The sequence below is a fragment of the Andrographis paniculata genome, unplaced genomic scaffold, assembly GCF_009805555.1.
Source record: "Andrographis paniculata isolate CXL003 unplaced genomic scaffold, ASM980555v1 Contig75END, whole genome shotgun sequence".
NCBI classification, from domain to species: Eukaryota; Viridiplantae; Streptophyta; class Magnoliopsida; order Lamiales; family Acanthaceae; genus Andrographis; species Andrographis paniculata.
In genome coordinates, this window is record NW_026137612.1 from 467,126 (window position 1) to 491,042 (window position 23,917).

General features: G+C 32.8%; 4 protein-coding genes across 4 annotated transcripts; 2 read left to right on the forward strand and 2 right to left on the reverse strand.

Annotated features, from left to right (window-relative positions):
* Nucleotides 1-142: 142 nt before the first annotated feature.
* On the reverse strand, nt 143-4,831 carry LOC127266385 (1-acyl-sn-glycerol-3-phosphate acyltransferase 2-like). The gene is made up of 11 exons (XM_051296613.1): nt 4,506-4,831; nt 4,119-4,241; nt 3,346-3,385; nt 3,169-3,242; nt 2,898-2,957; nt 2,247-2,324; nt 1,866-2,024; nt 1,167-1,292; nt 812-904; nt 635-718; nt 143-561 (listed from the first exon to the last, which is right to left on the reverse strand). The coding sequence occupies exons 1-11, from the start codon at nt 4,584-4,586 to the stop codon at nt 328-330; spliced, it is 1,152 nt and encodes a 383-aa protein (XP_051152570.1). The 5' UTR covers nt 4,587-4,831; the 3' UTR covers nt 143-327.
* Nucleotides 4,832-6,906: 2,075 nt separating this feature from the next.
* On the forward strand, nt 6,907-10,912 carry LOC127266241 (adenylosuccinate synthetase, chloroplastic-like). The gene is made up of 4 exons (XM_051296423.1): nt 6,907-7,292; nt 8,370-9,062; nt 9,365-9,676; nt 10,582-10,912. The coding sequence occupies exons 1-4, from the start codon at nt 6,930-6,932 to the stop codon at nt 10,750-10,752; spliced, it is 1,539 nt and encodes a 512-aa protein (XP_051152380.1). The 5' UTR covers nt 6,907-6,929; the 3' UTR covers nt 10,753-10,912.
* A 401-nt stretch (nt 10,913-11,313) lies between these two features.
* Nucleotides 11,314-13,326, forward strand: LOC127266243 (alpha-1,6-mannosyl-glycoprotein 2-beta-N-acetylglucosaminyltransferase-like). The gene is made up of 2 exons (XM_051296424.1): nt 11,314-11,502; nt 11,580-13,326. Exon 2 carries the CDS (start codon nt 11,726-11,728, stop codon nt 13,043-13,045), a length of 1,320 nt encoding a protein of 439 aa, XP_051152381.1. The 5' UTR covers nt 11,314-11,502; nt 11,580-11,725; the 3' UTR covers nt 13,046-13,326.
* Nucleotides 13,327-13,864: 538 nt separating this feature from the next.
* Nucleotides 13,865-18,819, reverse strand: LOC127266257 (putative polyol transporter 1). Its single transcript, XM_051296444.1, has 2 exons — nt 18,279-18,819; nt 13,865-15,041 (listed from the first exon to the last, which is right to left on the reverse strand). Exons 1-2 carry the CDS (start codon nt 18,817-18,819, stop codon nt 13,993-13,995), a joined length of 1,590 nt encoding a protein of 529 aa, XP_051152401.1. The 3' UTR covers nt 13,865-13,992.
* Nucleotides 18,820-23,917: the final 5,098 nt, after the last annotated feature.

Below are 23,917 nucleotides of genomic sequence, written 5' to 3' on the forward strand. Positions count from 1 at the left end.
TTATAATCCACTCAAGGATTACATCTTCCTTACATTTTTCAAAATATTCTCAAAAAAATATTTTGTTAAATGGAGAATGATTAGAGATTTGTTAATTATGCAAGTAAAACTAAAAAAAAGAATAATTTGGTGACTCCAAAAATGACAGAATTAATGAATTGACGAGTTTGTTTACCTTCTTCCGTCCTGTCCGTACAAAGGGAGGGCAGTGTGTGTCATAAAATTACAAGAGCCACAAATGGAGTTAGAAAATCGAACACTAGCAGAAGAATACATATCATGTGCCCTGGGAATAGAGGTAGGCAGGTGTAGGTGTGTCTCACACACCTAGTGCACTTTATTTTCCGAGCTTTCTCCATCGATCTTTGGTTTCTTCTGGGAAGCCTTGGCAGGAGTCGAACGTTCTGACTGGGAGAACTGAATCAAGATTTGCATAAGAATGGTGACGGCTGCCAGCGCGAGGGATAAAAACAGAATGCCTTTCCACGAAGAGAACATCGAGAACCACTGGAAAACTTTCAAAGATCCGAGGATCATCAAAATTCCCCAAGAACTAACAACCTGCGATCGTAGGAGGTGAAATGTTATATTTGCTGTGTGTGCAATTTGTTTAGAACTTTGGTGTTGTAATTACCAGAAGGGATTTCACGGGGCACCCCATGTCTTGAAGTTGTTCGCCAAAGGAGCCCTCGGCAACGTGTTTGTCGAGTAACTTATCCTGTTCAGAGAAGCAATTTGTGGATCTGATTAATGAGGCAAAGTAGGTATGTTTGATAATTATCTGTTTCTTGATGCTGAATGTAAAACATACCTTGGCAACAAAGACATCTTTACACCATTGAGCAACGGCATCATCAGATTCCGGCAGTTCCTCCATCAAGTGCCGTTTGAGGTGGACGTGAACCTCAAAAGGTTATAATTTAGTATAGCATTAATATCTCGAAACAAGAATTAACAGGTAGTATAAGAATGATCTAATGTAATAAAATAAGGTCAAGACTCAACAAAATATATATATATATATATAGAAATGCTAGTTTGAGAACTCCTTTCTCGCGTCCAATATTGAGCAATGTTCCAAAATGCATCAGAATGAAGCTGCCACCAATTGGCTATATAATAATACAACAATGTACAAAAACTGATAGCAAGATTTTATAGCTTACCACAGAAGACTGCCCTTTGAAGAGTCTTAGCATGGTGGGTTGAGGAGACGATTTAGGAATAGCAACAGTTACATCATAAATAGCTGGCACAAAAGAGCGCATATGAGCTACAGCTGAAACAAATCCCTGAAAGCATTGAACAGGAAACAAAATTCAGGAGAATATTGATTTTGAGCACGTGGTAACACAAAACAAAACGTATAAAATTAGTGACTCCACAACCTAGATTTGGATAGCATGCACATAAAGAATGCAGATTAGCTATATCTACATGAAAGCGAAATCAAAACATCCAAGAAAGGGAAATGAAACAAGGATTTAAAAAAATAATCGAATAGAGCAAGTCCTGTGCCCTGTGAATCACTCCAACAGGTTGGTGTTAAATATCTCATACATAAGTTTCATGTTTAAAATCTTTCTATAAGAAGATGAAAAGGTAAAACATAACAGCTATATTCCAAGAATAACTCTTAAGAAATGTGATGTCCCCAACGAAGTGCAAGATGAAAACAGTCTGTCAAAAACAGTAACCGACACTTTTAACATAGAGAACATAAATAATAGAGAACTTGTATAGTAAAGGCTCACGTCTTAGTTCAGGACATGCAAAAATGACAAAATTTGGCATGGAGTTTCAAGATGGTGATAGAATAATCATGGATTCATGACTCCATCTCATAAATTAGTTCATATTGGTACCTTAGTTCGAGGAATTAAAACATTTCTTGGTATGGGTAGCCCAGTGGAGGAAGCATATTCTTGAGCTGCTAAGAGTTTTGCTTGAGTGAAACGAGTACCCTCGACAAAAAGTGCCAGCCAAAAAGGCAAAGGAAAATCTCTCAGCCGCTGAAGTCCTGACTGCAATAAAGTATAACCCATATTCAATATAATTTTATTCAGTTCACTAGATTGAACCCATCAACATATTCATAAAAGGCTAAAATGATGTAGATACTGATTATATCAATTCAGACAGCCGAGAATGGCAGAAACACTAGTGAAGAAACAAAAAGCAGATAAGAAAATAACAAACAAGTAAAATTGCATGACAGTAATTTATATAAGAACACTTTACAGTACTTTCAAAGTGCTTTCATCCTTCGCCCAGTTCCTTTCAAGAAAGAGATATTCGGAGAACCACATGGACCATCCTATAACCTGAAAAGATCAAGAAAAGATCTCTTTCTTAGTATACCTTGCATGTACTGCAATGTAAAGAAAAAGCTGAAATCAACTAAAGAAGCAAACTAAATAGCAAACAAAACTATTAGGAAAAATTTGTATTCAATTCGATTGATTGGATTTCTATCCGTATCTTGGAAACAAAACGAGAGGAGAAAAAAAGATAGAAGAGAGAAATATAAAACATAAATACAAACAACTTTTTAACTAGTAACTGGGGCATTGAAGATTTAACCAAGGAAGAGAATAGTTTTAGAACTTAATATAATTTCATCATATGACAACAACATCTTCACATTCACGCAGTTAAAGCATTTCTTGTTCACTCCTATCAGCATCTCATGATGAGACATTTTATAATTTATCAAGATAATTTTGTCAACTCCATTATATAAAAAGTTCATCAGATTAGAGGGCATCCAGAATACAAATTAAAAGAAAAGAGAATCATCACTCCTTCTCTAAGGCAATTTATGTTCACTGTTATAAAAGATTATTGCTTAGTACAGCTTCTGGATCAATGCCATAGTAGAAGCATTAGGCACTTACAGGAAGGAGCTTTGATGATTTCTTCATAACAGCTAATGTGCTACCAAGGCAACCTGATCGCTGTCAGTAGAATATCAAAATGTCAAATCCGCTGAGCTTCCTAGTAAAGATAACATAAAGAACCAGCTAAAATAAACCTGATCTACTTATTGTGATTCAAATTACATGGTTTTATGGTGAGTTGATTTCTCTGGAGATTGATTTGATTTTGATTAAGATTTATTGATAAAACAAAACAGATTAGCAGAATAGTAACAGGGAGATTGCAAACCTGAGCCAAAACCCAACCTACAAGCCAGTCAATGTCGCTTCTGTGATTACATATAACAAGCGCGTGCTCTTTACCTGGAAATACCAATATAAGTAAATATATGTGTCTCAAGCAAGACTTATACTTTCATAATGACAGAAACAAATCAAATTACATGAAGCAACTACATCCACTTACCCATCAATTTAAAAGTTTCAGAGTCAGTGTACAGTTCAATCTGCAAAATAGAATAGCAGGTTAACAAGAGATAAGATGATCCAAATTCAAATTACATCGTTAACTATCTAACAATTTTATTTTCTTTTAAGCTTAGGATAGCAACCAACGTAATGAATGCCCACAAGAGCAGAATAACACATGCCTCCGGGCAAGCTAATAGGGTATAGATGGACTCATGGTCTATGTTGTATGATGAAAATTCAGAGAAAGGATGTAACTAAGACAAAAGAGTATCCACCTAAATGCGTAATAAAGGAAATTATTAGACCAATGGTACAAAATCTGTTGTCATAGTTTGAACTGTTTGGGTTTCATCCTACTCTTCCGAATGCATAACAACACATAATGAAACTCCTTCATCAAACAGACTGATTGGAAATATCTCCTTTCTTATTATAGCATTGAGATTGGATCCACAAATGTTTGTTATGTGAATACTCATCTCCTCTTACAACATAAAAAAGATACGGTGTTGAATTGGAACATGAAAACATGACTAAGCCAGATAAATACACCACAACACTCTGCAGCTTCAAACTGTATTGATACATGATCAGATCTCCATCCCATACAGTTGCATATAGATTATAGAGTCAAATTGCAATTCGAAATTAATGTTAATTGTTTAATTATATGATAAGCAATACCATCACACTAACAGAAATTAAAGCTCATGTAATCAAAAAATTGAAGTTTAACTATATACCACAGTTGTAATCATATATATTCACCTTGACACCAGCCCACCAATCAACTAGCCACACTAGCTCAAGCCATAAAAGTTCGGCCACCTCCCTGTTTATCCTTCTATATGTGCTTTTCGACAGAGGCCTTACTAGCACAAAGCACAGAGCCTGGAGAATCAAAGATTATTCTTCAGCTACCAATTAAATCATATTACACACCAGAATAAACATGGAAACATTACATCATGAACGAAAGGCTAAGCATGAGATGCATACGCAAGGAGTACTAATTTATATCAGGAATAGCAAAAGACTGCAAAATGATGTCACTCAGCCCATAAAACACAACATATATAAACACAGCATCTCGAACAACAAAAAAAACCCTAATAAAAATGATTAATGTTGCATACAAATTCCAAACACACTCACCTGGATTAAATTAACCACAAGACCAGACGTGAAGAAGAGAAGGCCTAACGGTACAATAACAACTGCAGCTGCAATCGCCATTTGCGCGGATGGCACCTACGCTCGCTTCGGCACGTATCGAAACGAATTCCAAAATTGATTCAAAATTTCAACAGCAAAAACGCAGAGGAAATTGGGCGAAGAACTGCAAAAGATCATCCAGTGAAAGCAATCCAGATTCTGCGGAAAATCTTCGAGATTTCACTTCACTAAGTTTTTCGTAATGATAGTGCGCGTCGTCTTTGAACAGTAAAGAACAATCTGCTATTCGATACGACGCCGTTTGGGTTGCTTCTGGTAATTTTCTCATAATTTTAGTTATTAATATGGAAAAAATTACACTATCATTTATGCCTAGTTGTCCGAGAAATATTCTAATATAATAAATAGGTAAATAAAAAATAATATGAAAATTTTATTAAGGGAAAAAAAATTAATTTTGGTCTCAATATAATAAAAATTTATCAATTGTCTCAATATAAAAATCTCATCAATTTTGGTCATATTTATAAACAATTTTAGTCAAATTTTGTCTCAATATAAACAATTTCAATCAATTTTGGTTTCATCGTTAAAAAATAAACGGAAATTGCTGACGTGGGCGTAACAGCGTGGCAGCTGACCTGGAAACTACACGGCCATGTACAATTATACACGGTCATGATGTTACATTGTTGTATATATTTCAGTGTATAATTATACATGGTTATGTTGTTACACGGCCATGTACAATTATACATCGCTATGTTGTTACATGACCATGTATATTTCAGTGTATAATTATACATGGTTACGTTGTTACACGGTCATTTCTGTTTTAGTCTAAATTTTTTTTTTTTTAATATTTTTAAAAAAATATTATTTTGAATTTAAAATAGGTGATATAGTTAAAGTGGACAAAATAAATATTAATAATAATATAATTAAAATTTATTAATTTTAATTCAAATATAAAAATTTATAAGATATATTATTTTGAAAAATTTTATCTAAAATTCTATTGATCATAAAAAAATTTCTTCTTAGTGTGTTTGTTTGGAGGATTGGATTGGATTTACACTATTCATCCAATTTTTTCCCCCAAAAAAATATCAAATCAAACACCTATTTTTCATTTTTTATATTATACTAAAAATCAATTTTACATTCAAAACATCAAATCAACACCTATTTATATCACATCATACAACTATTCAAATTCCAAATTTGTACTATTCAAATCTCAACTCAAAATCCAAACCCCCAAACAAACACACCCTAAAACATCTAATTACACAACTATTTTTAAATTTTGTATATTATAGTAGTATTAAAAATTAATTTATTATTTCAATACAATAATTTGATGTTTGTAAGAGAATTTTTTTTTGGTAAATAGTAGAATTTTAGACAAAATTTTCAAAAGAACATACTCTATAAATGTTTATATTTGAACTAAAATTGATACATTTTAATTATATTAGGATTATTATTGATTTTTTCCCATTATAACTGTATCAACTATTCTAAATTCAAAACAAAAATTAAAAATAAATATATAACAAAAAATAAAATTTTAAACCAAAACAGAAAAGTACACCGTCGTATAGAATTATAATGATCATGTATAATTATACACTGAAATATGCATGACCATGTTGTTATATGGCCGTGTATTAATGTACATAAACATGTATAATTATACACTGAAATATATATGGCCATATAACAATATAGTCGTGTAGTTTCCAAGTCAGTTGCTATGTCACTTCCGTCGTGTTCACGTCAGTAATTTCTGTTAATTTTTTAACAGTTGAACCAAAATTGATTGAAATTATTTATAACGGGACTAAAATTAATTGAAATTGTTTATAATATGAGTAAAATTAACGAATTTTTTATATTGGAACCATAATTGATTTTTTCACATTTATTAAGTACTATTAATAAAAATAATGAAGCAAATAACAAATTGATTAGTAATCATATTTGTTAAAATAGAGATGATAAAATTATAAAGAAGTAAAATTATTTATTATAAATAAATTATACATAAATTTAACAATTAATTAAAAAAATGACATAATTAATTCGAACTAATGAAAAAATAATGTATTACTCCCTCATTCATAAATTTAACTCTATTCATTTCTATATTTATAAGAAATAAGATTAAATTTGATGGACTATAGAAAATATTATTAAAAATCGTGATTAATATTTGATGAGGGTGAACAAATTTATAAATTTATATATCATATCTTTTTTCTATCACAAAAATTAATAATAAGATAAATTAAATGGTATTGTAAAGGAAAGTAAATGAAAGAAAGAGAATGAATAAAATTAGTAATATTTATTTTAAATAAAAGGAAAGTGAGAAGGTACAGCAGACTAGCAGAGTGTATGCTACTCGATCCCCATTCATTCGCCGCCGTCTCGCCGATGAGTATCTCCTCCTCCCCCTCCATCGCCTCCGCGCCGGGGTTGTGGAGCGGTGCTCTATCCGGGAAGCTCGGCGGGTCCTACCATTGCGTTCACCTCTCACTTCCGAACAACAAGCAGAGCAGAACGATTCTATGCTCCGCCGCGCCGAGGAGTGGCTCGACTGTGATACAGAAAGGAGTTAGCGAGTCGGAATCTGGATGTAATCGGATTGAATCTCTGAGCCAAGTTTCCGGCGTGCTTGGTTGCCAGTGGGGAGACGAAGGTAAGGGAAAGCTTGTGGATATTCTCGCCAAGCACTTCGATATCGTAGCTCGCTGTCAGGTGAATGCCTTTTCTGCCTAGTTTAAGCTCGTTTTTATCATACAGTATTCCAATTTAGCGATTCATTTTCCCACATTATCATTGGCTTACCTGTTGCTACTGGTGGTAGTTCATATTACGTATATCACTTACCGCTCCACTTCTGAATACGAGAAGAAGAGATAAACACCTCTGTCTCTGCAAATTTGTTGTATATCTCGCTCATAATCTCCGTATTGAGTTTTTTGTAAACCAAGTAGATCTGAGTAGGTTTATCTATGGAGTTTATATCTGTTTTAATGGATGGAATCTGCTCTATCTGACTGAGAGTTGTTACTTGGATTTAGTGGACAGACGTTAGGTTTGTGAATAGCATTATGTGCTTAATAGATAGGACTGAATGTTACTTGCTGAGGCCAAATATAGTGAACTATACACTACAGGTGAATACATTGTATGTTCCTTTGTGTTGTTAGCTTGCTCCCTTTGAAACATTCTATAAATATATATATATATATATATTACGATGGCAGTGTGTTACTTGTAGTATGTGATAAAATTGTCTAACAATATGTTTAAAACTAAAAAAATGTTGAGATTTTGATCTTTTAAGATGGGTGGATATTCTTAACTCAAAACAATGGTCTACTGATTCTATGAAACTAGAGATTATGCTGTGCAATGGCACAACCACTCTGTTGAAATAAATTTTGGTGTGGTCTTGGTTCAATCATATATTGCCAGTCTCGATTGTCATGGTTAATACTTGGAATAATACCATTTGAAATTTGATAAAGAGGAAGAGAAATTAGTATGGTAGGTATTGTGTGTGTATGTGTAAAGTTTAAAGCCTGACCTCCTTCTAGTTGAAATTGCATAAGAAAAAGAAGTTGGATATAAAAATTAGGGTTTAAGGTTAAGGGGTTTAAAGTCAATTTCTTGAAAATGACATGAATTTGGCTCTTAATGTGGAGCATCTGTGACAAACATAAACTACACAAGTTTAGCTTTCTGATATATTTATTTTTCGACTTATTGTGTCCTTGATTGAAATGAGAAGCAGCACACTAAATTCGATGATTAATAACTTCTCTACAGGGGGGAGCTAATGCTGGCCACACAATTTATAATTCCGAGGGCAAGAAGTTTGCACTTCACCTTGTGCCCTCTGGAATTCTTAATGAGGAAGCTGTCTGTGTAATTGGTAATGGAGTTGTGGTGCATCTGCCTGGGTTATTTAAAGAAATCGACGGTCTTGAATCTAATGGAGTCTCTTGCAAAGGGAGGATCTTGGTATCTGACCGCGCTCACCTATTATTTGATTTTCATCAAGTTGTGGATGGGCTTAGGGAGGCTGAGCTAGCTAAGTCATTCATTGGCACTACCAAAAGAGGCATCGGACCTTGCTATTCGAGCAAAGTTATTCGGAATGGCATAAGAATAAGTGACTTGAGGCATATGGATACTTTTCCTCAGAAGCTTGATCTTTTATTATCTGATGCTGCTTCAAGATTCCAAGGTTTTAATTACACCCCTGACATGCTTAGGGAAGAAGTCGAACGTTACAAAAACTTTGCTGAGAGATTGGAACCCTACATTACTGATACTGTCCACTTTATGAACGATGCCATATCGCGAAAACAAAAGATTTTGGTCGAAGGTGGCCAGGCAACCATGTTAGACATTGACTTCGGTACTTATCCATTTGTAACTTCATCCAGCCCATCTGCAGGAGGAATCTGTACAGGTTTGGGTATTGCTCCAAGAGTTGTCGGCGACCTCATAGGCGTGGTAAGTTGTTTCTTTGATGAATTTTTCCTGAAAAAACAATCAGTCTGTCTGTTCACACAACATTTTTAGATGAATTGGTACGGGGGAACTGTGTTGATAATATAAAAAATAATATTTTGCGCTGATTTATTGACTTTGATATATATATATTATATTAATGTGTGTGTATATTTGTATTTTTTTAATAATATTTATGGGGAATTGTTCTATTGAGAAATGTTGAGTGAACAAACTGAATGTGTTTGAAAATGTTATTCAAGTGCGCTCCTATGCTTATATCATCCAATTGCAATGTTGTGTAGGTGAAGGCATACACTACACGTGTTGGTTCAGGTCCTTTTCCGACTGAACTCTTGGACAAAGGAGGGGATTTACTAAGGTTTGCTGGACAGGAGTTCGGGACAACAACGGGTCGCCCGCGTCGTTGTGGATGGCTTGACATAGTTGCACTGAAATATTGCTGTCAAATAAATGGGTTCTCATCTCTGAACCTCACCAAACTTGATGTATTATCAGATCTTCCAGAAATTCAATTGGGCGTTTCATACAAGAGTATTGATGGAACTCCAGTTCAATCATTCCCGGCAGACCTTCGTCTTCTGGAGCAGATCAAGGTGAGCTCTAATTCATTACACTCTTTTTCGGGTTGCCATTATTTAATCTCAACTTTCTGCCTCCATATCCTTATGTCCAGTTTTATCTGCTAGAAATATCATCTCATACATAGTTATGTTACGTCCACATGTCGACTTCACTCTACAAGCTCTATCTTTTCCTTGCAATCTTCTCCATGTTGAAAAGTGAAGTGTTAAACCTTGATTTTGGCATGTTTTTTATATCGGCCTTTGAATATATTAGGCTCCGTTTGGGAATAATAAAAAGTTAGTATTTGAATTGATATTTTATGAAAAGAAAAATATATTCGATATAATGTTCTTTTTTGAAAAAGTTACTATTAGTAAATAGTACTTTCTCCGTCCCATATTTATGTATCTGTTTGTTTTTTGTATGGAGTTTTAGAAATATTAGTATTATATTGGGATATCGTAAAAATAAAATAGAAGTGACTAAAATAATCTTATTAGTATTGTGTGACATAAAGATAATGACATATGTGTAATATATTGTAAGTTGTAAGAGTATTTGTAATGTTAGACAGATAATAGAGTTACTAAAAAAAAGGAAATGAGTACTTTGATATGGGACGAACCAAAATGAAAAAATAGATAGTTTGTTAAGGGACGGAGGGAGTATCAAAATTTTCAAAAGTGTATAAAAAATAAAGATTTTGTTTGTTGTGTTGTAACTTAAGTCCAATTTTCTTTTTTTTTTTTTTTGTTCGTACACTTATATATTCTCTGTGAAATTTATGCCGACAACACTAGTGAAAATATCTAGTTTGGCTGTCCCAAGATGTCGATTATTCTGATTGAATTGTCACCAAATTATAGCCTTTTTCTTGTGCGCTTTTATTTTAATTTTAACAATTTCGCAACCCTTAACTTTGGTACTTGTCTAGGTCGAGTATGAAGTCATGCCCGGGTGGCAAAGTGACATTTCTTCGATCAGAGACTACTCCAAGCTGCCAAAGGCAGCTCGCAATTATGTCGAAAGGATAGAAGAACTTGTTGGCACACCCATTCACTACATCGGCATCGGGCCGGGCCGCGACGCCCTTATTTACAAGTAAAAGTTTTTGTTGTATCACTCTCTAACCATCTCTATTCCTTCTTTTTCCCTAAACATTTTCTCTCGTGTTGTTGGATTAATTACAAGTTCATATTGAGAAGAAATGACACCATATTTGGCCCATGCCCCATTTTGATGATAACATTTCTCTTGTAGAATTATCCCATCATTATATTATACGTAGATTTGTTAGAATGTCAGTTAAATCTCTCTTTATCTACAGGTGACAATTTGGTGGCTTTTGAAGTGACAAGTAAATTGGAGCCTTTCAGTTACCAAAAAAGGACAGAGACATTCCAACAGAAGTCACATAATTACTTATAATAATCTTGTCTATATTTTAGCTTCATTGAAATATACTCATTAATTAAGGGTGTAGATTAGGGAACAAATTTCTATGTAAACGGTTTCATATCTAAATACTCATTAAAACAAATAATTTACTATTAATTACCCATAAGAGTCAAATGTCAATAGTCCACGTGGCGATCATCTAATCTTCATTTAATTTTCCCAAAGGCAATAGTCGTTGCGTTAATAAATGTAAGGCAGTACTAATATCACTTATTATAATTATTATTATTTTATTATTTAATATTAGGATTCGGAGTCGGCCTGACCTGAGGGAAGAACAGCTGCAAGTCTATGGTCAGTTCCTTCCTTCTTGCTTCCTCTCGATTTTTCCATTGTCGTGACAATGACGGAAACCTTGCTTGGGATTTCTTGAAATTCCCGTCTTGACGCGTTCCAGGTTCGTTGCTGAGTAATTTCAGCTGCTTGGTCATTACATCCGCTCTCTGGTACTGAATTTGTTGGATTTTTTCTCAGGTTAATCAGCCGCGGGGCTCGCTGGGAGGCTGTGCCTCCGCTATGACGAGGTTACCTTTCTTACTCGTTTAATCGCTTCGTGTATTGGTCCCCGGATTTGTAGGAATTTGTCGCCATTACTTCGGGGAGGAATTTGCTTTAATTGAATGGCGGCTTCTTATCGAAAAGCTCGACTGAAAGATCTGGCGTTTTTCCGTTTGATTTTGATTGGTGTGTTAGGAATTGTTTTATTGGTGTTGCTACTGAGGACAAGCTCGTTTATCGACTTGATTAGCAGATATTCGATTGAGGCTGATGAACCCTATATTGACAGTACGGATGCAGGTTCTGTGTTGACTCCTAGTTATAATTTGCTTTTAAACAATAGTTTGAAGCTTCCTACACAGAATAAGCTTTCGATTTCATTGGAGAACCGAAACCGGATGCCGCCGAGGAATCTGGATTTGTTTCCTACTTTAGCTAAGGATCATGTAGTTATTGTTCTATATGTCCATAATCGGCCACAGTATCTTCGAGCAGCTGTCGACAGCCTTAGTCGAGTAACAGGGATAAGTGAAACTCTACTAATTGTTAGTCATGATGGATACTTTGAGGAGATGAACAAGATTGTGGATGGAATCAAGTTCTGCCAAGTCAAGCAGATATTTGCCCCTTACTCCCCGCACATTTTTGCCGATGGCTTTCCCGGAATTTCCCCCACAGATTGCAAGGACAAAGAGAATCCTACAAAGAAGAAATGTGTCGGAACACCGGATCAGTATGGGAACCACCGGTCACCAAAGATTGTGTCGTTGAAGCATCATTGGTGGTGGATGATGAACACGGTGTGGGATAGTTTGAACGAGACGAGGCGACACTCTGGTCATATTCTCTTCATCGAAGAAGACCATTATATCTATCCTAATGCCTATCGGAATCTGCAGTTGCTTATAAAATTGAAGCCTAAAAGGTGCCCTCACTGCTATGCTGCAAATCTGGCGCCATGGGACGTGAAATCAAGAGGAGAAGGGTGGGATAGTTTGATAGCAGAGAGGATGGGGAATGTGGGATACTCGTTTAACCGTACGGTGTGGCGGAAGATTCATAAAAAAGCTAAAGAATTCTGTTGGTTTGACGACTATAATTGGGATATAACAATGTGGGCTACCGTTTACCCTTCATTTGGTAGCCCTGTTTACTCACTACGAGCACCTAGAACAAGCGCCGTTCATTTTGGAAAATGTGGTTTGCATCAGGGTCAGGGCCAGAAAGCAGCATGTCTCGATAATGGCTCTTTGAACATTGCAGTCGACGACATTGATAAAATTCCAAACATTAAATCAGATTGGGGAGTACATATACTCAAGCACCAAGCTGGTTATCAGCCTGGCTTCCGGGGTTGGGGTGGCTGGGGAGATACCAGAGACCGGCAGTTATGTTTGCAATTTGCCAGGATGTACTTTTCTTCGAATGTTGGAGGGGCCTAGATTCACCGTGAGATCTTCTTCCTTCGAAACACGGGGGTGGTTTCAGTATCCTTGATATGTAATTGTGTGTCATATCTGATTGTTGTTGTGTCGATGAAGAGTGCATAAATAGGTATTGTATCCTTAGCGTTTAGCGTGTTTTGTGAGACTTTTATGCTTTTTCTTTCCTCTCAATTTTGTACAACTACCACGACAATCTTTCTGCGAACAATTTACGCATGATGTACTAGCCTTATTTGCAGATTGAATATCATGGGTGATTGTTCTTAGTAGGATCTACATTTTCTTTTGTCGTCGTTTGCTTTTTTGTTTATCTCATAGGACTAGTTAGTGTGTTGATTGACCTTAATTAGCGTACAGAAAATAGTCGGAAAACACTCACTCTTAGTTAATTGTGTAGTGTTAACTGAAATCATGTGTTAAAGTTTAGAGTTTATAGATCTATTCTATGAATATATCTTTTGTACTGAGTTTAATTGTAATATGTGTTGTATTGGCTATTACGTGCCAGTTCATATGTTGTATTTGTATTAGGGTAACGTATATCTTGTGTTGTCTATTTATATTTAATGTGCTGCTATATGTAGTGATAATAAAGTTGTTTATAGGGTATGCTGAGTTCAATTGTATGTGTTATATTGGCTATTGTTATGTGGTGTTAGTTTACATGCATATTATGTTATCATATACTCCCTCCGTATCAGCCCGTCGAGCCGGCATTCTCTTGAAGGACTACTTCCATGAAATCGAACATAAGAACAATAAGGTGCGCTTTCTAAACTCGCCCGGGCGGCAATTACGTATGTTCAGTCATTCGATATATGTTCTAACGGCAATTACGTATGTTCAGTCATTCGATATATGTTCTAACTATGCTCGAGAATGCCAATGGAGCTGTTATTACATACCTAATGTTTTTACTACTAATGATAGTGAATATAGAACCTTCATTGCAGGTTTCCCTCCAGTGTCTTCTTCCTCTTCAGCTCCTTCACAGTAGCTCTCCAGCCAAAGAATGTCCCAAACAAAGCCTCCATTTCCTCCAACGTCTTCCCCCGAGTCTCCGGCAGCAGCGCGTAGAAGAAAACCCACGCCAAAACGGTGACGCCCGCGTACAGATAGAACGCCCCGCCGATGCCGATCGCCTCGTACAACGAAATGAACGTCATCAGCACCGCCCCGCTCATTAGCCGGTTCACCGCAACCCCGACGCTGCAGCCTTGCGCCCGCAGCCTCAACGGAAACACTTCGGAGCTATACACCCACGCGATCGGTCCCATCCCAATCGAAAAGAACGCGACGCAGGACAACGTCATGGCCACGCATATCGCTGCGGCCCATGTGGCCTTCTCGTCGCCGGAACGGTCGATCGCTGTCAACCCGGCGGCGAGTACGAACTGCGACGCCGCCAACCCACCGCAGCTTGCGAGGAGCAGAACCCGGCGACCTACCCGGTCGACTAGAAACGTAGCCACGAGGACGAACAACGTCTTGCTAATCCCGACTGCTATCGTCACGAGGAGCTCGTCGGAATCGTTCTTGATCCCGGCCTTCTCGTATATCCTCGGGGAGTACATCACCACCGCGTCGATGCCGCTCGCTTGATGGAAGAAGTGGATGCCGACGCCGGCGAGGAGAACGTGGCGGACGGGGAGCGTCGGGTGGAGGAACAACTCCTTCCAGACGCCATCGTGGTCGCGTCGGGGCACCGTAACGATGTCATCATTGGTGCAGTCTTGTGAGATTCCGGCGGCTTGTTCGATATCGGCGAGTCGTAATTGCGCCTCTTGCGGCGAGTCGGACGTGTCGTCGAGCACTTTCTTGGCGTCGGCGAGGCGGCCCTGCAGGACAAGCCAACGAGGTGATTCGGGCATGAAAAGTACCCCGACGGCGAGGAGCAGCGACGGGACGGCGCCTATGCCGAGCATCATCCGCCAGGCGAGCTTCAACGGTAGCCTGGCGAAGGCGTAATTTGATATGTAACCCAGCAAAATACCTGTTGATCGATCGATCGATGGATCAAAGTTAGGTTGAAAGACATCAAATTGTGAAGTGGACGATTGACCAGAATCGATTCTAATACAGTATGTGTTTAAACTTTTGTGCATGTATTTTAACGTGTGTGTGTGTGAGTAGTATTTGATCATCTGTCCCATTAGATCAACCCCAGTGGGTTGCGCATAAATTGGAGGAGGAGCTTCAACCCACTCTCAAATATATATATATATATATTATAATATAAAAATAGATTAAAATTGAGGTGTAATTTATAAATATAAAAAAATTATATAAAATAATATAAAAGAAAAATACAGAAAATATATTTTTAAGTAAAAATTGAAGTTTGTGGTTGAAGTAAAAAATTAAATGGAGAGTTGGAGATAGGCTTATAACTCAGTATTTTCTATCCTTACACACATAATATGTATATATATATACAAATACTATATATATATGTAATATGTATTCATATTATGTGTGTGGGAATATGATTTATTTTTTAAATGATTCATGGGTATTTTTGTTAGTTTTTACTACCTCTGTCTCAATGTAGTTGTGATTAAATATTTAAGACAATGAAATTTAGTAGATTGATAATTTATTTATATTATCTAAATTTTGTTATCTAAATAAAAAGTTTTTGTTTAGATAAAAGTTTTTTTAAAAATTTTTAAAAATTTAAAAAAATTAAAAATTAGTATTTAATTTAATATTTTGTAAAAAAAATATATTTAATATGATATTTTATAAAAAATAATAAGTAAAAATATGTGGCATAAAAATAACTTATTTATTTATTTATTTTTTCACACATCCGAAACTTCTTTAGACCGAGGTAAGAATTACTCTCGGCGGGACCCACAGGTCAAATCACGTGGAATTAAGCGGTCAGTTAAACGACAAAGTCTCAATGCACGTGAGGGGGCCCCCAGCACGGACCAATCTAGCTAAGGTGTGTTGTTTCAACGTAATCGGAATTTTGTTAATTAGAATCATAGGAATAATGCATGTCTTACTAGCAGAATACTCAGCGCCGTCTGTAGGCGCGGGCGAAAGGGGCGCCAGCAGCCAGGTCGAATTTAAATTTGGGCTTATTATTTAATTATATTATATATATTATTTATATACATAAGTTATTTCACATTAATTTATTAATAAAAGAGCATAATTTGGTGATTAAGTTTTATTTATATTATTTAAAAATATTTTTTTTATATATTAAAAAAAATTAGACAAAGTTAATATTAATAGTATTATTGATATTATGCATATAAAAATATTAGAAAATTTATTTTATTTAATTATTTATATTTTATTATAGATAAAAAATACATTATTTATACATATTTAGAGTCCCTAATTTTTGTTTAAAAATTTTTAATATTAATACTATTATTTATATTTTATCTAAAAATTCTAAAAAGAAAAAATTATTTTATTTAATAATTTATATTCTATTATAGGTAAAAAAAAATTCGGAGTAGATCGTTTATATATATTTAGGGGTCTTTTATTTTTGTTTTAATTATTTTTTTTGCACTAAAAAGATAATAAATATTAGAAAATATTATAATTATTATTATTAGGCAAAATTATCAATAATTCATTTATGATTTCGAAATTCAGTGTAAATCTTCTATATACTTTAAAAATTGCATTTATATTTTTTGCATGGCGGGGGTTTCATATAGCGTTTGTTAAAATATAAGGGGGCGTTATACAATTTGTAAAGTATGTGAAAAATTTATACTAAATTTTGAAATTAAATTTATGCTGGAAAAATATTTTTTTTCTATTTATATTTCATTATAGGTAAAAAATATTATATATATACATATTTAAAGGCCCCTAACTTTTATTTCGCTCCGGCCCTTCGATAGTTATGAACGACCATGAGAATACTCCCTTTGAATTTGATCTTTAGCTTAGGAAAATTAATTTTATAAATCATATTAACTTTTTATATAATTTTTGTTTAACAAATTTATGTCATTATTTTTTTTCTATAAAAATATTAACTTTTTTTTTATAGTTAATAATTGTTGTTACGAAGGTATACATTTATTTATAAATATATTATTATTACTTACATATTCATATATATATATATATATATATTTTCATTTTATTAACTTATTTATATATTTTTTAAAATACAATTAATATAATAATAATATTTATAGTATCATACTTATTTTGTCCGTTAAATTTATTTTATTTTTATCCATTAAATTTACTATATTACTATAATTAAAAAGGTCAAAAAATAAATAGTTAATTATTATTCAATATTTATTTAATAAATATTATTAATTTTATTACATTCTCTTTTATTCTTTTCAATTACTAAATTTCTAAAAAATTTCAAACTACTATTTTACTTTTTTTCATTTTTTATAAAATATTTATATTTTTAATTTTTGCGTCAACTCCAATTAAACTAATTTCTTAAGACGAAAGAAATATTTATTAAAACTCTAGCTTAAATAAACATAAAATTTGTAGAGAAGAAAGGTGATATTATTTCTTTTTTAAAAAGATTAAAAATTTAAAAAGGATTTGTTCTGATTTTGAATGGTTGTGTTTTTTATGTTAAATATAAAATTATATTAATATTATTAAAATAATATTTTATATTAAAGTATTATTATTTTTAAAAATAAATATATTATAAATTGTATTAATATATTCTTTTAATAATACTTATAAAAATTACTCAATCAAAAAGACACTCCATGAATAAACAAAAACATGCCTAGCGGTGTGGAATTGGATTTATGACCGTGAAGTCATTAGTAATGTTACTTGTCTTACTAAAATTGATTTTTTATATAATATAAAAATAAAAAATAATTATTTAATTTGATATTTTTGAAATAAATAAAAATTGTATCAAAAATAAAAAATAATTATTTAATTTAATATTTTTGAAAAAAAAATTGTATTAAATATAAAAATTCTCCAAAATCTTTCAAACAAAAGTTTGTTTGGAGATTCGAATTTTGAATTGAAATTTAAATAATAAAAATTTTGAATTGAAATAATTATATGATTTTATTATATAAATAGAAGTTGATGGGAGATTATGAATATAAAATTAATTTTTAGTATAATATAGAAAATTAAAAAAAAATTAATTTAATATTTTTGGAAGAAAAAATAGTGTAAATTCTCAAAATCTCCAAAACAAACACACCCGTAACGGAAAAGTATGGAGATGGAGATGGAGTACCAAAATTGATGAAGACCTCCGGGAAGGAGGTGAGGAAGCCGCGGAACGACGCCGGCGCGATCTCGGCGGCGAAGACCGGAGCAATCATGAGCGCGTATCCCATACCGACGCCGGCGACGAACCGCCCCGCCATCAGGGAGGCGTAGCTGGTGGCGAACCCCATCAGGACGGCTCCGGCGAAGAATATTCCGGCGGCGACGACGATGGTGCGGCGGCGGCCGATCCAGTCGGAGGTCCTGCCGGCGATGGCGGCTCCGATGAGGGAGTATATGTTGATCATGCCGACGAGGATCTCGATTTGGACGTCGGAGAGGCGGAGGTCCTTCTTGATGTAGATGGCGGCGCCGCTCATCACGCCGCCGTCGTAGCCGACCAAGACGGAGGTCATGGAAGCCAGAATGGAGATGGCTATGGCGTACTTTTTATTATTATTGTTTCTTCTAGAAGCTTCATTTCTGTTATTGTTATTATTATTATTATTATTATTATTGTTATTGTTATTATTCACCTCTTCATTCGCTGTTTCTGTCTCTTCCGCCATAGCTAACAATCAAGCTCTCTCTCTCACAGACACACATGTATATATATATATAATTATATACATATAATTTTTGAATATGCTTCAAATATTATTGCAAGTTTGCTAAAGCTTAATTAGTACTAATATATATACATATAGAGAGTGTGTCTTTGATGGAAATAAGGCTTTTTTTAGGCCATCTGGATACAACTCCAACTTCATTTATGCAGTTTTAATTATAAATATGCAATTATTACAATAATTTTATTTTAATCATAATTCCATTTTTTACTATTATTCTTCAAATATTCAAATATTTATATTATTTTAAATAATTTTTTATTTTTACAATTTAAAATAATTTTTTTTTAAAAAATTATAAAATAAAAAATAAATTTAAAAGTTAAAATTAAAAATTTAATAATTAAAAATAATAATAAGAAGCAACGGGATTAGCCGTCGGTTGGAGACAACCGCCAAATCAACATTGACACTGGGTTAGAGATGTCCTTTGTTCGGTTGTGGTTTAATATTGATTTTTATAAAAATTAGATAACAATTTGTGTTTAGAAATTATAAAATGAATGATTAATCAAATATTTATTTATTTATTGTATTAAAAAAATTATTTAAGATATTTTTTATTTTTTATTTGTATAAAATTTGCATAATTTAGGTATTTCTATCAATTTTGGACAAAGAAAATGTTTCGTGCAAACTTTACATTAACGCAAGGAAAACAAGAGAGTTTTAAGCAATAAATAAAACACACGATGTTTTGTACATTTTTACCGAAACAAAAAAAGTGTTATATAATTTATCCTTTAAGATATTTTATATTTTTGTTAAAAAACTTACATAATTTAAATTCGTATTTACAATCAATATCAACTATAACGAAAAATGTATTGTATATATATACTTTAATTCTACGTGAAAAGATTTCACACAATAAATAAAACACAAAAATATTTTATATAATTTTATTAAAACACACGAAGGTATTATATAATTTAGTCAACAAATATATCATACATATGTGACATTTATGATTATTTTATTAGTTATATAAAATTAATTTTATATTTAATGACTTGAATAACAACTCTAATATCAATTCTAGGCAAATGATTGGGAGCTTTGAGCTGAAATTCCAAATAAATTGCCTAATATCATTATTTTATTTTTTTCACCACTTTTCTTTTAGTTACTACTTTTATTATTTTGCATTTTATTTATTTATTTTTATTTTTGATAATGTGACTATATCCTTTATAAAATTATCTATTATTAATTTTTTTTATAAGAAAAAAAAATTATTACTCCCTCCGTCCCAGATACATGTCCACGTTGTCATTTCTGTCCGTCTCACATACCATGTCAGTTTTTTTTTTTGAAAAATAATTACACACTTTAATTTCATTTTAAATTTTTTATTTTTTATTTAATTTTAATTAAACTAATTAGTTATCTAATTTTAATTTATAATTATTTATACTATAAGATAATTATTTTCACTAATATATTTTTAATTATCTACTAATTACACTCCTCCTAAAATACACTGTCTACAGTGTAACAGACACGATATCTGGAACGGAGGAAGTATTTGTTATTGAATCTAGAAATGTTTGTTAGAGAATGAAGGGTTTAGGGCATAGCCTTTTTTCTTTTTAGGACATAAGCCTTTTTTAGGACATAAGCATTAATTTAGGGCATGACTTTTAGTGGCATAGCTATATTATATAATTGTCTCCAACTAAGAAAATATTGTGAGATTTTTATGCTAATTGTCGGGAAGTTTGAGACTATTTCGAGAAATTGTGAAAGTATGTTACATAAAATACTCTTTCCGTCGGCAATAATTTTACTTGTTTGGATGGATACAAAAAATAATATTCCATTTGTCCAAACACCCTGCAATATTTTCAAATTTACTACAATATTTTCAAATTTAAAAATAATTAATAATATTTATATACATATATTAATACACATTTCACTTTATCTATCACATCATTCAAATAAAAAAACAAATAATCATTTTTCTCTCCAATCACATCACTTAATATCAAAATTATCTTAAATTACTATACTTAATACTCATCACCTAAATTCTCGTGTCAAACACAAATGTTGCATGGTGTTTGAGACGGGGGAGTAAAAAATAGTATTTTAATGGAAAAATTGAAAAAAAATAAATATTGTTAACGTATATTTCATTATCATTTTTTTCATGTATATATCTTGCTCGCAAAATATATCTTATACGCTTGTAAAAGTCGTTATTTATTTTTTTTGATCGTGCATGATCGTGCGTGGGACAGCCATTGTATGAACCACAAATGACAAATTTTGCGAACGTCTAAAATATATTTTGTCAATAAAATAAATAAATAATAAAAATAATAATTGAATATGTGTGAAGGATATTTTTTTTACAATTTTTTTATTTTTACATAAATGCGAGATACATAAAAAGTAGAACGAAGAGTATTATAAAAAATGGTAATGAAATTGCAAATGAATAAAATATTTTATTATAAATAGATTGTGTATGTAATTTATCAAATATGAAAAAAAAAATCAATATGTACATAAAAATAGTAGTGCCCTTATTTTTTTTCAATGGTATTTAAGGATAAAAACCAAATGCAAATGGTTGCTAATGATTACTCAATATGTATGGCTAGCAGGTAATACATTATACCAAAAAGCAATCATAAAATTTTTAAAGTGTAAACATTATTAAAAGAAAAATAAATAGTTGCAAATGAGGTGTGATCACACTACATAAACTAAGTTTGGACAAAATATTTGAAACTTTTTAACCGCTTAATCGTTGAATCGAACCGAATTGAATAATTTTTTTACCAAAATTCATGATTTGAATATGATCATGGTTTCAAATATCAAAATATTTGAATATTTGAGAATATCGAAATTGTGTCCGCCCCTACTATAAATCATATTCGAAACTTTAGTTATTACAATGATATTGATCACACATATATTCTATATAATATATTGTTGGGACAGGGTCAACTCAATATTAGTATGGTATTGTCCGCTTTGGGCTGAGCCCGCACGGATTTGTTTTTGGATATTCTCCAAAAAGTCTCATACTAGTGGAGTTCACTTGGGACTTATAAAGTGTGTAATTTTCTTTACAACTTCTAATGTGGAACTTAGGTTTGCACCAAACAATCCTCCCCTCTCAAACTAAGGACCAACCAATTGACCTTCCCTGCCCACATTGTACCGCCTATCACAGGGACCCGCTGCCTGACCACCTCAATCGGGACCGATCCAACACCGCCAGGAGACTTCCAACTCAAGGCATATCCGCAGGTCATGAGGGCGAGCCCACCATCACAACTAATACCCAATGCCACTCAATTCACTTCACCATCTAACCGGACTCTGATACCACTTGTAATATAAAAATATGAAATAGATCTAAAGTTTTATTAACCAAATCGAGTAAAAACACAAATATTAGACTAGTTTTGATTAGGCTTAACCCCTTTACCACTCAAACAAAAAATCAGGTGGAGGATTTGTTGAATTTTTTGATCTAATTAGATCCACCCAATATAAGATACACACTTAATTATGCAGCCTGCTTTAAACCCTAGCCCTGACCACGACCTACACCCGCCTAGGACCCGTGATCCGCCGCCCTGAATCGCGTTCTTACTTACCTGACCCGTGACCGCGACCCAACCTGCCTAGGATCCGCGTCTTTTGATTAGACGCGATTATGGCCGTCCATTTTGGATCTACATCCTGACCGTCCGTTGCTCTTTCCTTGAGTATATATATACAGAGAGAGAAATCACCTCTCATTATTCACTCTCATATTTCATCTCTCTACCCGCTCACCCTCTCTAGCTCTTCTCTCTCGACCTCTCTGTTTACCTTTCCGGTGACTTTTTCCGACGATTTCACGGCGGTTCTTGGTGGAGCCTTCCTCCGGTAACTTGTAGAGTTTCTTTGGTGTGGTGTTTTACCCCATGGTTTGTTGTTCGTAGCCGCAAAGGGCTCGTTTAACCTTTAGGCGTTTGTTTTTTTGTTTGTTTCGCCTTGTATGTTCTTGAGGGGGTTTATTTTTGCGTGAGTTGTTGGTTTTGGGCCAGATTAAAGTGTGTAGTCACTAGTTAGGTGAATTTTGTATGTCGATTTACTGTTTTGAATGGTTAAGGGCTGAACCTAACCGAAACTAGTCTAATATTTGTGTTTTTACTCGATTTCGTTAATAAAACTTTGGATCTATTTCGTATTTTTATATTACATGACACAATATTGCTAATATGATAAAAAATTTATTAAAAGAGTTTGTAAGGAGAAATTCATTTATGAGTTAAAAACATGTTAAATTATAAGATAAAAATATAATTTGAATTTGATATTTCTTATTTGAATGCATGATATGACTTAAAAAATGCTATTGAAAATGCTTATGGAATATGAGAGAGTTTTGTATTAATAATTATATTAAAATTTTGTAGTTAATCAAATCGAACCATATATATTTATATATTTATATTATTATATTTTAAATTTTATATAAATAATTATATTAAATTCGGTTTATGTTTGAAATATTTGTAAATATTTTTATTTTATTGGAATTTTAATTATTTTTTAATATATATTTTTTAAATTTTAGTTCGGTTCGAACTATTTGTAAATATTATAAATATTTTTTATTAATAAAAAATTTGGTTAATCAAAATCTTTTATTTGAGTGCGGCTCACGATTTTAAATATTTTTTCGATTCAAATACTAAATAGCTGTATATTTTCAAATATTCAAACCTAGTCCACTCCTAATTCCAATGAAAAAATGATTTGATTACATAGTATTGGATTGAGACTAAAAATTTTGGAAAGATAATTTGATTTGAATTTGAATTTTTTTTGTAATTTTACAAAGATGTATTTTTTTTTTAATTAGTAAATTTTATATTTGAATGAATACTAATTTAATAGATAATAATTATTATGATGTGAATATATAATTTAATAAAAATATATAATTATTAAAATGTTAAAATACAAAAAATTGTGAACTTACTCTTTATTTATAGTATTTTAAATTTAAATAAATATATAA